The sequence below is a fragment of the Leptodactylus fuscus genome, chromosome 3, assembly GCF_031893055.1.
Source record: "Leptodactylus fuscus isolate aLepFus1 chromosome 3, aLepFus1.hap2, whole genome shotgun sequence".
NCBI classification, from domain to species: domain Eukaryota; kingdom Metazoa; phylum Chordata; class Amphibia; order Anura; family Leptodactylidae; genus Leptodactylus; species Leptodactylus fuscus.
The window spans coordinates 160,018,702-160,034,217 of NC_134267.1; the positions used below are offsets into that span (position 1 = coordinate 160,018,702).

The window sequence follows — 15,516 nt, forward strand, 5'->3', positions numbered from 1 at the left end:
TTAAATATTGATGAATCTATTGTATTCCAAGTTTTAGAATCTCATAAAGTGAGTTTAAGGTCAACATAAAAATTGAAAATCCCAATTGTTATATAGAAGAAGTGTAAAAATTGTTTTTATAACTGGAAAATTTTTATTAATATACTTTATTCAGTATAATATCTCATTATAATAGTCTAACAGACCTGTTTGCAAGTAAATCAAGCAGCATAAACAGGCAGTATGCCATACTGTAATTAAAAGGGCCCTTAGCAGAAAAATAATGCAGAAAACTTTATGAAAAGTAGGGGGCTCCATGCTAATGTATGTACTGAAATTCACGACACTTCTGATTACAGTTTATATGTATTTAGACTGAAAATGCCTTAAATGGAAAACTATTAAGACTAAACAGAAATATGAGGTGTGAAACTGCTTTTTATTGCTTTAATACATTCATAAAAAAAATAAAATTATATAACTTTCTACTCTCCTCTTGTTATTTTCCTGAAAAATCAGTGGAGCTTATAGGAGGGTGGGAAACTTACTATAATTTCCACCATGAACTGAAGTAGACTGTAGCTCAAATCTTTGGTGGCTCCTAGGCACGTGTCTCTTAAGAAATTAGGCACATTTCCCTTTAGCGCACAGGAGATCAACACTGGTGTATAAAACATATCTCGGTAAATGTCTGTGTAATTTATTTCATCTTTTTGCTAAGCTTCAGTCTGGAAGAAAGTAACACATGACTGAAGGACAATGCATAATGTTTGTTTCTATACTTTAATATGGAGGAATATAAAAGAGTTGTGAGGTTTCTATTTTCAAGATCATTTGCAAGAATTTTTTTTATTTTAGATTTGTTGAATTAATACACAAATTACAGAAATGTACAAATTTATTATTAAACTGCCCATCCTTGAACATTAATAGTTTTAATGTAATATAGTCTAACACAGAACTCCAAATACCCTGTATCGCCATGAAAAAATTATTTCTGTATATATAGTAAAACCAATACAAAAAGCATTTGAACAATAACCAACTATAAAGATACATTACGAAATTAAGCAGAAAGTTGGACCTAAAAATGAAATAATGGTAAACGGATAAGCAATTACTAGAAAGAGGTTCTTCAAAACTGGATATTAATGTCATACTCTTGGGTTATCGATCATTAATACCATATTAGGGAGCGTTCACACTACAGTCAGTGTCCGACAGGTAGTGTCCGCTGCTAATGTCCGTTCAAAATCATGTGCGGACATTAGCAGCGGACACTAGCTGTGTCCGTGACATTTTTAATTCATTTAAATGGAGATCAGGTGCGTTGTTTTACACTCTGTGCCTGTCCTTAAGTGTCCGTTCGCAAAGATTTCCGACTTTTCAAGCGTAGGTTTTTTCTTTCCGCTTGAAAAGTCGGACATCTTTAGGATCGTACACTTAAGGACAGGCACGGAGTGTAAAACAACGCACCTGATCTCCATTTTAATGAATGAAAAATGTCACAGACAAAGCTAGTGTCCGCTGCTAATGTCCGTGCGAGATTTTGAACGGACATTAGCAGCGGACGCTACCTGTTGAACACTGACGGTAGTGTGAATGCCCTCTTAGTGAGGGTTTGATACTCAGCACTCCCACCAACAGCTCTGTACACTGTGTAGTGACCGTGTAATGCTATTGTAGGCCATTCCCCCTCCAGCAGATCGGATATTGATAGCCTATCGTAAGGATAAACTGTCAATATAAAGTCTTGGAGAACACCTTAAGGCTGAGGCACCACGATGCAGAAACGCAGCTTTTTTTTGTTGCACATTTTGCTGCATTTTTTTGAGCCAAAGCCAAGAATGGCTACAAAAGGAATGGTAAATATATAGGAATCTCTTATACTTCTACCTTCAGCTTAATCCACCCCTGGATTTGGCTAAAAAAAAAACGCTGCAAAATCTGCAACAAAAAATTTTCATTTTCACATTGTGGGTGCTCAGCTGTAAGAAAAAATTGTAGTTAATTATTTCAGACATTGAAGCTTCATAAACTTATAATGTTAAAAAAAAGCAAACGTGTTTATTGCTGTGGTTTTATAACCAAGATCTGCCTATTATTCTAACGTGACTGTATTTTGAATTTGCACATACCCTAAAAAACACAAAAAAATCCTGTCTCTTAAAAATAAATAACACAAAAACAGTAAAATTTACAAAAATACATTTTCTTCTTTTAATAAAATCAATGTGATAATTGCAATTTTCTATAAAAATTTCTTATTCAGGACAGACCCCTTAAAGAAGGCAGCTGAAATATTATTAATGTGAAGGATTTCAGATAAAAAAAATATCAGTTGCTTTTCAATCTTCTTCTTCACTTTTCCTATCAAATATCTCATCAGAAGGATAACCTACAATAGAAACCAATGCAAAGCAAATCCCAATCTGTAGGACTTACTTTTAGATTATAACACCTACACAATTGCTTCACAAGTCGTCAGGGAAGAAAAGCAAACTTGTCCAATTTTTAATGAAATTCACAATCTGTTTCATCACATTGTATGAAATAGCAGTCACCTGTGTGGAGAAATTTATATTAAGATAGTAACTCTGCGTGGGTTTACTGTTAGCGGCCTCATATAGATTTAGATAGAACTTTAACAGTTCGTTAAATATGACCTTTACTGAATTATTTGGAACAATATTTATGTGGATAGAGCCTGAAATAACTTGTTAGTCTTTTTCTTCCAAGTCACTCTCGAACAGGTGTAGCCCTTCTTTGAAATATAACTGAGCAGAGCTAATGCAGTTCAACACCTCTTGCAAAGCTGTCATAAGGGTTTCATTTGACTTTGTAATCTTGCAATGATCCTGTGCTTCTTGAAGTATCGAAAATCGAGTTGATGTTTCATCCAATCTGTACAAGATGTTTCTGCAGCATGAAAAAGAGAAATACTGTATGAAAATGTTAAGAATGTGTTAAGTTCTAATCATTTACAGAGATGTATTAAGGCACAATTATAAAAGTTATCAAGATCTGAAAAGTATGTACACTATGTTTTTGAAACACTAAGGCTCCGTTCCCACGGAGTAACGCGCTGCTCATTCTGACACGTGTCAGAGTGATTGTATCAAAACCGAAACCCATTGATGTCAACGGGTTCCGTTTAACGCGCGTAACACATTGAAATCAATGGATTAAAAAGCCTCCCCTTGATTTCAATGTGTAGTGTGCGTAAGATGGAAGTCAATGGGTTTCTGTGTTTACGTGTCAGAATGAGCGGTATGTTACTCCATGTGAACAGGGCCTTAGCCTTTTCTGTTAGTACCTATGGCTACAGACCCAGAAGTCTTCCTAAATGCACCTTTCCCACATATGTTCATGTGTTGTGCCAATGGTTTCTGTGCCAATCCCTCTATTTGGGGCTACACTTTAAAATTGGAGCAAATGTTGCAAGACTTGTCATGTGACTTAACTTGTTATGGACTTGTCATGTGATTTAATTTTCTTTAGTCAGGGGTGAGAAATGTCATTTGCACCTTGTATGTAGCTACTATTTTACATAATATGATATTGATACCATGTCCTTTCTTGAGCACCACACAGCCCTATTTCAACATTTTCATGAGTAACATGGCATATTTGCAGCTCAACGCCATTCAAATGACGGACTCAGCGACAATACCAAGTTGATGTGGTGAAGTGTGTTGGGCAGCCAACCATTTGATATTTTTTACCTAGCCCAAGGATAGGTCATCAACATACTGTATAGCCATGGAAATCTGCAGACTATAAGGGGTTAACAGAGGGAGGAGATTCCCTTTGTCAGTCCATCAATGACGCTCTGATACTAATGATGTTTCTAAGCATATACAAATAACTGGTTGGATCCTTTTTTAACAACTAATACTTTTTATTTCACATTGCAACTCCCTACTTTGTTATTTAGAGGGCCTAATACTGAGCTCCTACATGGTGGCTATTGGGAGCCAATGTCTGGACAAGCATCATATTTGGGTGAAGGCAAAAGTATATACAAGGACAGAAGACATGGACAGCACAACTACTGCAATATATCATCAGAGTAGTGGCATTACAGGTTGTCTCTCTTACAGCTTTTCCTAAAAAATTTCCCAATAAGCAATAACATTACATTCCTAGTATTCACTGGGGTAGAAATCAGTTGCACTCACTAAGTGAAGTAAACATCAGACTAGTGTGCGTGCTATAGCTTCCAGGAAAACAAAATCGCCTCTAAAAATAGAACAAGGAAAGACTATGGCAGATCATCTGGGACGTAACTAGTGAAACAGATTTAACACATTGCGGCAGAATCCCCATAAAGGGAGTCAGGAATATGCACAGTTTAACATAAGGATGGTTTTTAGTATATTAACAATTCCATTTCCACCAAGGGCCACTGTATATAAATAACCCTACAGCTTTTCCAGTACAGCTCTTCACCATTTGTATTTCATAGGAATAGTCATGCTGTTTGCCTTTTATATCTGCTTATGATCAACACCTGTTCTATACACAAGCCAGATAGTTACATTGAAGTTGGAGTTACTAGAGTTTTGCTGTTGTACTTATTGATTATAGTGATGTCTATTTTAATGTGTATTGTGGCCAAAATATCTATTAATACCGTATGGTTAATAACTCATTTTTTTGCAGAATGCAGCCAGGACCTGCTATTTTGGTTGATGGAAAATGGGTATGTGATGTAGATTGACAACCTGTCTGATCTCATAGTTTGGGTCTCATTCAAGCCAGCATGGTGCACTTCATATTATCACCGTATACAAGCAGTTTCTGTGTACATATATCCCGCATTCATATAACTGACTTTCCCTCATTAAACTTGGTCTGTGTATTGGTCAGATTAAGGGGGTGTTCACAATTGCGCCCCTGTCCAGTGTTTGCCATTTTGCCAGGTTTCTGTCCTCAACCCCGGTGAAACTGGACAGGGGACGGAAACCCGGTGGTCAGGTTTAAAACCCATTCACTTGAATGGGTTTGTAAAGGTGACTGCCAATGTCTGCCTGCGGCCTGTCTATGGGGAAACCATTTTTTTTAGCCAGACACAAACTTGGACATGCAGGACTTTGTGTCTGGCTAAAAAAAAACGGTTTCCCTGTAGACAGACCACAGGCGGACACCTTTACAAACCCATTCAAGTGAATGGATTTTAAAGCTGACAGCCGGGTTTCTGTCCCCTGTCCAGTTTCGCCAGGGCTGAGGACGGAAACAAGGCACAATGGCAAACACTGGACAGGGGCGCAAGTGTGAACGAAGCATTACCAATCTGAACAGTATGTCAAGAGAGAGACTTCTCTAGCGTTACACTTATCTATGCTGCTAGAACCCCCTGCCTCTCAGCGACATACTGTCCCATACTGATTATAGTACAAGTCAGTATGTTGCTAGGATGCAGGGAACTCTTAGCATCATAGATAATAATACTACTAGGAGTCCCTCTCTTGGCATACTGTTCAGGCCAGTAAATCTGGCCAACACATGGACCAAGTTTCATAGATGAAGCATAGCCGTGTGAATGTGGGGTTAGAATACTAGATATCCACCATGGATTGTAGGTGTGTGAGTTCACGTTTTATCAGTATTTTGCACCTGTGCAATGTTTACTATACACCATGTGGGCCTGTTTGCATCCTGCAACCCTCACATTGCCTGGCATTAGGTCAATATGGCCTCTTTTAGTGTAATGATTTACAGTATAATGATGTCTGTTTTAGTGAATTATCTTTTCTTGATTGCTGGAATATTTTATTGCCCAAATTGCATTTAATAATTGAATTATCTATCTATCTATCTATCTATATCTATCTATCTATCTATCTATCTATCTATCTATCTATCTATCTATCTATCTATATATATATATATATATATACTCAATTCTTCTGTCTGACTTTAAATGAGGGACTACTTGAACAATAAAAGTCAATTAGTAAATATTTAATAACTGTCTATTATCAGGAACAAAAAAATAAATAATGATCTGTGTCTAATCTAAGTCTTAAAATCTTAGCCTTGTTATAAAATGATGTAATAGCAGATAAAAGCCCCTATATTCTCATGTATAGTATAAACTACTATGTACTACTATGTACTAGTGCATTGCCGTACTTATATGTATTCAGCACTGGGGCGGTGTCAAAACGTACGGAGGTGTAGATCCGATTATATGCAGACTAATGAACAATAGAATGGGTCATATAAGGGGATCTGGGTTGGTGTTCTTTTGATTCTAAGGCTGCTTCTAGATCTCAATAAATTGTTACTTTATTTAACTTGGTTCATTTTCTTCCATACAATCACAATTCAATAGGTGAGAAGATGTGTGTTCTGAAATGATAACATCAAAACCAAGATATGTAAAGGACACAATACAAGATGACATGAATTGTGCTGTTAACACAATCATATCTCTGCCTGCATAAAGTTCATGCTTCTTATCTATTGTAAGAAAAAGTTAGAAATATATACAGTGTGTGTCACAATGAATAATGTAACTGGCACAGCATAAAGTCTTATACAAAGTTATACATGAGTGAAAATCACAGAATGTGTTCTAGAAAATAGACAGATCATTTTAAAGTATAGGAAGAGGCTGAACCTGGTTTTGTTGCCTTTTCCTGCTTGGCCTTAGGGCTAGTTCACATGGGGAAAGAGGGGGTAGATTTTGGCGTGGAATCCGCCTCAAAATCCGCCCCCTCATAATAGAGGTCTATGTAGACCGCTAGCGTTCTTTTTTCTGCTAGCGATTTGCTCCCACTAGTGGAAAAAAGAAGCGAGCTGCCATTTCTTCTGGTGGATTCTGAGGCTGATTCAGCCACGGCGTCCACCTCGCGACAGCACTCTTCGGACAAGGCCTAATCATTTGGGCCTAATCCGGAGCAGAAAGCTGTGATGGTATGCTAGTGCACCGAAACGGCATACTGTCGTGGCAGCCGCAACGGAACGTGCATACGCAGAATCCCCGTGTGAACTAGCCTTTAGGGTTAGTCAAGTCCTATTAGAACCTACATAAGAAGCTGGTACATTTACAGTTCTGTTATTAGATGAATAGATTTAGTCTACTTACAATATGTTTATTTCTATAGTTTTCACACTGTATAATGTATGTTGATGAACCTAACTAATGGCTAGAGTAATAAAAGTCTAGGGATAATTCTGCCCATTTACCCTCAGTTTATGCTAGATTCACACCTATGTCATTGTTTCTGTTCTTCTCCATCACAGGACCAGAAGAACTAAAACATGGTCTGTCAAATGATGGACAGTAGAGATGAGCGAGTAGTACTCGATCGAGTAGGTGTTCGATCGAATACTATAGTATTTGAAATTCTCGTACTCGATCAAATACTACTAGCTGTTCGAAGTTAAGATTCGATGCAGAACCAGCGTTGATTGGCAGAATGCTATACATTGCCAATCAACGCTGGTTCTTCTCTTACCTTTAGAAGTCTTCTCCCTGCGCAGCGTTCCCACGTCCTCTTCCGGCTCTGCATTCACTCTGCCAGGCATCGGGCCTGGGCAGAGCCGACTGCGCATCTCTGCGCTACAAGAAAATGGCCGCTTACTCTGTAAGCGGCCATTTTCTTGTAGCACGGGCATGCGCAGTCGGCTCTGCCTAGGCCCGATGCCTAGCAGAGTGAATTCAAGGCCGGAAGAGGACGCAGGGACGCTGCGCAGGGAGAAGAATCCAGCCCGACCCTCACTCATGGACTTGGTAAGTAGAATTTGATTGACTGTTGCGTACCTGTGAAACGAGCATTTCCCCCCATAGACTATAATGGGGTTCGAAACCCGTTCGAACAGTTGAACAGTGTGCGGCTGTTCAAATCGGATTTCGAACCTCGAACATTTTAGTGTTCGCTCATCTCTAATGGACAGCTATGGATCCCAAGGGACCCCATTGATTATGGTCCATCTCCAGGAGTTAGGAAGTCACAGACTAATTTCGACTTAGTGGCAAGAGTTAGAATTGCCAAATTATTATTATTTTTAAAAAAAATATAAATAACAAAAGAGAAAGTTAAACACTAGATCACCAAAAATTCAGAACACTATGTTTAACATAATTAAATATAACTTATCATGATTTAACCAATAGGACATATCCCAGTGACACAGTCCCTATACAATTAAAGCTGCTCCAGAATAGTTATGTTATAGGGAAGACAAGTACTGTAGTTAATAAAACAGACATAAAAATGGTCCTCTTTACTTTCAATATTTTAATATATACTGTAATATATTTTTACATTGTGTATTTACTTTTGATTGCTGATCTATCCTATTATCCATAGAACCAAACCTGGTCTGTGCAACCAGCCAGGCTGTTATTGGTCACTGAAACAACATACTGCTTTAGGAGAAGCCCCAAGCAAACAAAACACAATACATCACTCTTTCTTTTGACTTATTTTCTTGTGGTTTATGCATACAGTATGACATTTCAAGAGTAAATGCTTTATATGTGCAAGCAAATAAAAGATAATGAAATGGTAGAATTCAGATGAGCACATAAATGTAATAGATTTTAAATGTGGAATTATTGTAATCCTCAATTATTTTTCAACAAATATCGGGATAATAATTAATCCTCTGCCCTGTATTATATTATGTGTCCTTTAGATATCCTATTTAATTTTTATTGTGCTGATAAGGAGAGGTGAGGTTGGCAGAAAACGTTATTCTTTGGAGGTGACCTTCCAGAACAATATATACAAAAACCTTTATGTCAATTTTAATTGCTTGAATCTTTGTTGTGTTAATGGTTAATGGTACTTGATGTTATTTTTACTCCAGGACCTGAGAGTGGGCAGTGGAGAACAAAGGAGTTAATGCACTGTCTTGTACCATCCTTAAATAAGGGTTATTGGTAATTTTCATTTATTTTCCCATTAGGATATCTAATATCCTACTATATCTAGGATATCTCCTGTTGTATCATCATGTGTTACTATTGTTCTGCCTTGGCAATCTATTAGATCCTGTATCAATGGACACCAATGGTCTGAAAGAAGGAGATATCCAGTCTTAGCCACTACAGTGGGACGTCAGGTGTATTTTATGCTATAGTCTCCTTTGTTAGTACCATGAAAGCAGTTTGATATTTTCTTGACTGACTTAATGCCATTATTGCTCAATACAGGAAACATATAGTACAGTCCTAAAGTTGAAGGATCTCTGCTGAGATGTATTTATTTTTTCTTAGGGCGGGTTCACATCTGCGCCCGTGTGCACTTTACCCAATCCAGCTGGGTTTCTGTCTTCTGCCCCAAGAAACTGGACAAGGGACGGAAACCCGGCAGTCAGTTTTCTAACCCATTCAAGTGAATGGGTTTGAAAAGTGAGCGCCCTTGAGCGTTTTGTACCTGTCCATGGCGAAACCATTTTTTTTTAACCAGAAACAAAGTCTTTGTGCAGGACTTTGTGTCCGGTTAAAAAAAAATGGCTTCGCCGCGAACAGTTACAAAATGATCACGGGCGCTCACTTTTCAAACCCATTCACTTGAATGGGTTTGAAAACTAACTGCTGGGTTTCCGTCCCCTGTCCAGTTTCTCAGGGCAGAAGACAGAAACCCAGCTGGATTGGGTAAAGCGGGTACAGGCGCAGATGTGAACCCACCCTTACTTATATAGCACTATCATATTTGACAGCACTTCACAGATTATAGGGGCCACAGCAGATTTATACATAGATTTTGTTGAGTATATTTTACTTAGTCGAGGGCCACAGTGTATAGATTGTTTATTTCAGTGGGTACAGAATATGAAGCTATTGTTTCCAGCAGGTGCACCTTTGGCAATGGTTTATTTCTTCTGAGAAAGCAGGATTAGGCATGTTGTTATCAGACATACCCAATGCTTCTGCTATCAGGGAAAATCAGGACACCTCCATACACATTGGCACATCCAGTCACCTTTAATAGAGATGAGCGAGTACTGTTCAGATCAGCCGATCTGAACAGCACGCTCGCATAGAAATGAATGGACGTAGCCGGCACGCGGGGGGTTAAGCGGCCGGCCGCCATCAAAGCGGAAGTACCAGGTGCATCCATTCATTTCTATGGAGCGTGCTGTTCGGATCGGCTGATCCCAACAGTACTCGTTTATCTCTAACCTTTAATCATTTGTGTATTAAACCTTTGTGATTGTGATGCATCATTTTAGATTTTAAAGAGACGTAAATGTGGAAACTGTAGGGCTTATAATATGCTGGGAAGGGCTAAATATTCCCAAAGATTGTAGCATTTAAATTCCAGGTGGCATGGCGTGACTTTGGTACATTGTGATGGATGGCTGCTGTTTATTTTAGAGATCTTCTCTCTTGAGAATGCTAAGATATCAAATGTTTTTGATTATAGTGCTTAACTTTAATACAATAAAATTAAACTATTATGTAGAGTGGAAAATCAGCCTTGCCAATGTCATGTTATGAATATGGCCAAGGCTTACCTTTGGCTTCTATATTTTGAGTACATTTTCATAGGACATCCTAGTACTAGCTATGAGGACCTAGGAGTCTATGTAGGTCATCCTCAGCATGCTAGGGCTGGATCAACTGATTTGATTTTCTTTCTGTTTTCCTTTAATGGCTGGCAGTATCTACTTCAGACATGTATGACCCTTGCTCTTTGTGTGCAGGCCTTTTGGCCTTCCCTTGTCAGAAAGGAGAAAATAAACTCTTTAAAGAGGACCTGTCATGGTCTGGGGCACAGGCAGTTCTATATACTGCTGGAAAGCCGACAATGCGCTGAATTCAGCACACTGTCGGCTTTCCTGATCTGTACCCTGGGTAAAGAGCTTTTGGTCCCGGTACCATAACTCTTTACAGTCAGAAGGGTGTTCCTGACAGTCAGTCAGGTACATCCTTCTTTAAAGCAGTGCCTATCGTGCTGCACAGTGTGAGCGGGAGGAACGCCTCCTTCCCTCCTGATAATACTCGTCTATGGATGAGCACTGTGAGCAGAGGTAGGAGGCGTTCCTCTCCGCTCACACTGTACAGTGCGATAGGCGCTGCTGTGGAGAAGGACGTACCTGACTGACTGTCAGGAACGCCCTTCTGACTGTAAAGAGCTACTGTACTGGCACAGAAAGCTCTTTACCCAGGGCAAAAATTGGGAAAGCCGAAATTCAGTGTACTGTCGGCTTTCCAGCAGCCATGAAAGGTCCTCTTTAATAGCAAAACAGAAAAATAGCGCTGTTGGTCAGCAGCATATAGTCAATGAGGGAATCTGGGGGAGGCTGCAGCAAAACATGCTGCAATGAATAGTATGTGGAAGACGTCGACAGTGAATGGGAATGATAGGAAGCTTCTGTGCACGGAGATGGTTTCTGTAAATGCTGCCAAAATGAACAGATGGTAGAGCTGATGATTGAAGGATGAAGTTACAAAGGGGGGCTTAAGATAAGCATTGCACTAGGACCCATGAGTCTTAAGTTAACTTAAGCAGAGTAGTACTATTTTCCACAGTGAAAATTGGAAACTTCAATTTTCATATAGATAAATACTTAATACAGCTAGAATTTATTTTGTTTATTTAATTTAAGAAATAATTTAGAATATTTACTTAGAATATTTCATAATTCTATTACCATGGTAACACACAGTACATAGTGAACATAAATGCAGCAGCAATCATTGTTCAAAGTCTGTAAACACACTTCATAAATCATTACAGCCATAATTTTAGTACGTAGGCAAACTTCTCTCTCCTACTTGTATAGCATCTACATATTCTTCAGTGCTTTAAAAACAGTTTCAGTCATGGTCCCACATAGGGCTCACAATCTAAATTCCTTATCAGTATAGACCACAGAACATACAAACTCCTTGCAGATGTTGTCCTTAGTTGGATTTGAACCAAGGACTCCAGCGCTGCAAGGCAACACTGCAACACTGAGACATCATTTACTATACTTGTCTACAAACGCATATTTATTTTTGCCAACGTTACCAATCTTATTACAGCTATGCTTAGCTATTGTGCTCTCAAAATAGATCACTATGAAGGTGGCATCAGCAGTGTCAGGCATAGTTTTTCCTGATGTGTTGTCTACATGCAAAACACAGTCACAAACTCCCAATTATTGCTTTAAGTCCAAAAGGCATATTTATGGTTTACTGTGGGAAAGATCAAGTTTTTCTTGCATCTTTGTCTGCATAAGTCATTTACATATTACTGTAAATGTCATCTGAAGATAAACCATTTAATGGCCCACATTGCATCAAACTGAACTGTAATACAATTCATACTTTAATTTGAAACACTTAGAGCAATATAGTTTAGGGATAGTATTAATGAAAATTATTTCCTTATTAAAAATGACTCTAGGGACAATTGAAGATTAGAAAGGTTCAGAGGAATCTTGGGAAAAGTAGGACTGCATTTCCAAAAGAAGGACAGTTGATGATAACATAACATTTATACAGTGCCAGCAACATTGGTCAGCTGGAGTGTTCCTGCACAGCGTCAACCACAAAATCTCTATACAATATTTTCCAGAAGCCTCTATACAGTAACAGCTACCACATATTGTCCTCATATTGTGCCAATCACAGAATCCTTACACCAGTGTTCACAAACCAGTGGTTCAAGAGCTATGTGCAACTCTTGAGTTCTCTGCGACATGGTCAGATATATTTATATATATTTACCTTTTGTTACATAGTGTGACACAATACTACAGTAGAAGGTCAAAGGTAGTATAGTTTAACCAGCTGAATCAAAGATAATGTACCAATAAATACCTATTTGTTTAAACTAATCTTTATTGAAGAAAAATGATTTTTTAAACAAAGTACAAAAACCAAATAGAAGAAAGACATCAGTGAGGGAAAGGCTACCCATCATATCCCCAAATAAGTAGAAATCAGTCACATAAACCCCAAAAAATGTCAAAGAGGATAAGGGTGGTAAGGGGGGGGGGGGGGGAGACAACCACGAGACACAGAGATGACACAGAGATGGAACAGGATAGGAGAAGGAGTCCCAATAAATAATTGAACTCCCTGAATAAACCCCTTTTTCACACCATTGTATCCTTTTTTCTACAGTTTTAGCTAAAATGCATGACACATCATAGCAGATACAGTAAGAATGATAAATTCAAGAATTCTATACATTTACAAGAACATCAATGCTATTTTTCTGTGAGAAAGCATTTGAGCCATTTTGAAACCTATTCTGGCTCCCCTTTGTAGCTTTTCTATCTCCAAGGGATCCTTTCTCTGAACTAGGAAATGGCAATGGCAGTTTTTTCTTTTAGTTGTGTAACATAATGCATGAACATGCAAGACAGATTGAGACCTACATAGATTGGTATTCTCTTGAAAGAATAGACAGTAACAGAGAGGAGAAAAAAACACTTGTGCAGGTACTGACAATAAGAATGTGGCTGGCAACAGCAACACTATTTCTGGTTTTGACAGCCCCAACAGTAGTCACAGTGTTGTCATACTTCCTGAAAATATAGATGTTTATGAAAGCAGTGAACCACAAATGTTGAGCCAGGGTTCTGTGTGTGTTTTTTCTCCTCCACTGTTGTAACACATAATTTACCATGTTTTTTTTCTGTACTGTTAAACATGTCTTCTTCACTGACACAGATCCCATTCTCTAGTAATCATGTGACATCTGCTAAGAGATATATTCCTCAAAGTCCCAGACTACGTCTTTCTTTTGAGTTGGATGAGAACTGCCAGTGTTCTCAGATGTGGAGGAAGATAGAGGTGAAAGACGTGGGTGTTGGTGGATGTATTAGCGTCAGGGAGAGTGACACAGGTAGTAGAGCTTGTAGGGGCACTAGGGGAGATCTGTTAGGAATTGTGAGGATATAGAGGAATCCTGTTCTCATTATGAAATATAAAAATTTGGGAAGATCATAAAATTACTGAATCCAACGATAATTCTTATGCGGATAATACCTGGCAACCCGGGTCAGGTGCCATGGTGAAATCAGAGAAAGAGGATGATGGCAGCTGCAGTAGTTAGTATTCCACATGATGTGCAGCCCCAGTATCTAAAACACCTGCTTGGAGTAAATCTAAGGCAAGCTCAAGTGGTGGTGGCTGCTGCTAGTTTTTACAGCAGCTAAGTGTGGTCATCTCCCATATGGGACTTTTTTGTACATCACTAAATGACAAATCAATGGCAAGGTGCGTCCCACATTTTTCTGTAAATTATGTAAATTGTCGCTCTGCCAACACAATGTTGATGTGGGCTTCTCCAGTTCCTTCACACTGGCCCAGTTCCTATCTATGATTTCTTTAATAATCTGCCTGATTGATTAAATATGACTAAACTTTCCTGTTCTTAAGATTATCTTGGTATATTGCAATTTATAAGTTTTTCAGCACCCAGTGTTTGCTGTATTATGTAATGAGATTAATCACAGATCCATCCTTACATCCACCGTCACTGCAATGCCTTGCATTCATGCTTGCAGAACCTTATATAATGTACATGACATCAGCATGGTAAGGTTTCAGCTGTTTGTCATGTGGTGCCAGAATGTCACTGTGACTCAAGTATCTTTTGTTTTTTCCCCACACAATCAATATGGTGGTGGCCATTTTAGTAAGTCTGAGATACATTGGCATTTGTACAACTTTGTTTTTAAAAAATAAATAAATAAAAAAAAAATTGGGTATATTTGGGTAAAACCCAGCTTGAGTTGAATTTTTTCACCTAAAACCCTGTTTTGAAAATAGGCTCCACATTAGCCTTTCGCCAGTCCATTGAAACTGCATCAGTCACTAAAGAATCCCTAGAATTTAGGAACAGGGGCATGGCAATGACTGAACTGAGTTCTTTTAGTACTTGTGGATATAATTCATCCGGACTTGAAGCCTTGTCCATGTTTAATTTATTTAGTTTAGACTGGACCATTTCCTTGTTTATCCAATTTAGTATATTACCGTAATTGAATTTATTAACAGCATTGGCAATACCTGTATCGACCTTTTCATCTCGTTCTGGAAATACAGACCCTGTTCTGCTTTTTCTTGGTATCCAGTGACAAACTATTTGCTTTACTTTCCATGGCCATCTGATTTTCAATATTGGCCACCTACCATTCATTATGCATTTTAGATCATTTTTTTTCCTTATTAACAGACTTTATTACATGCTTTGCAACTGTCAAAGCTACAGCTGGCCTTTCACAGTTATATTTTTTTACATGACCTTTGTTTTATTGTTTATTGCACTTTCAACCAAGCTGTAAGCCATGGGGGTTTGATTTAAGACATTTATACTTGTTCCTAAGAGGAATAAATTTTGCTGCATGCTCTCTGAAATTATCTGAAAATGTGTTTTACAGCAATGAAAAAGTCAAGTCAACAAAAGGCAGGAGCACAATTCTGTTGCCAGCATACTATTGTAGTGCATTTCAGACCATACAGTACAATTTGTCACTGAATAACATGAGCTGTATGATTTAAAAACCCATAGACAAGTAGGACCACTTTTTCTTGCAAACAAAGGCAAAAGTGTAAAGTAGCTTATTACC

General features: G+C 38.3%; 1 protein-coding gene across 1 annotated transcript in view; it reads right to left on the reverse strand.

The window, feature by feature from the left end:
* Nucleotides 1-2,699: 2,699 nt before the first annotated feature.
* The window catches only part of NAALADL2 (N-acetylated alpha-linked acidic dipeptidase like 2), a 378,602-nt gene continuing 365,785 nt past the window's right edge, over nucleotides 2,700-15,516 (reverse strand). The window contains exon 14 of the mRNA XM_075269559.1: nucleotides 2,700-2,898. Coding sequence (XP_075125660.1) covers nucleotides 2,700-2,898 — 199 coding nt within the window. The remainder of the gene's footprint in view (nucleotides 2,899-15,516) is intronic.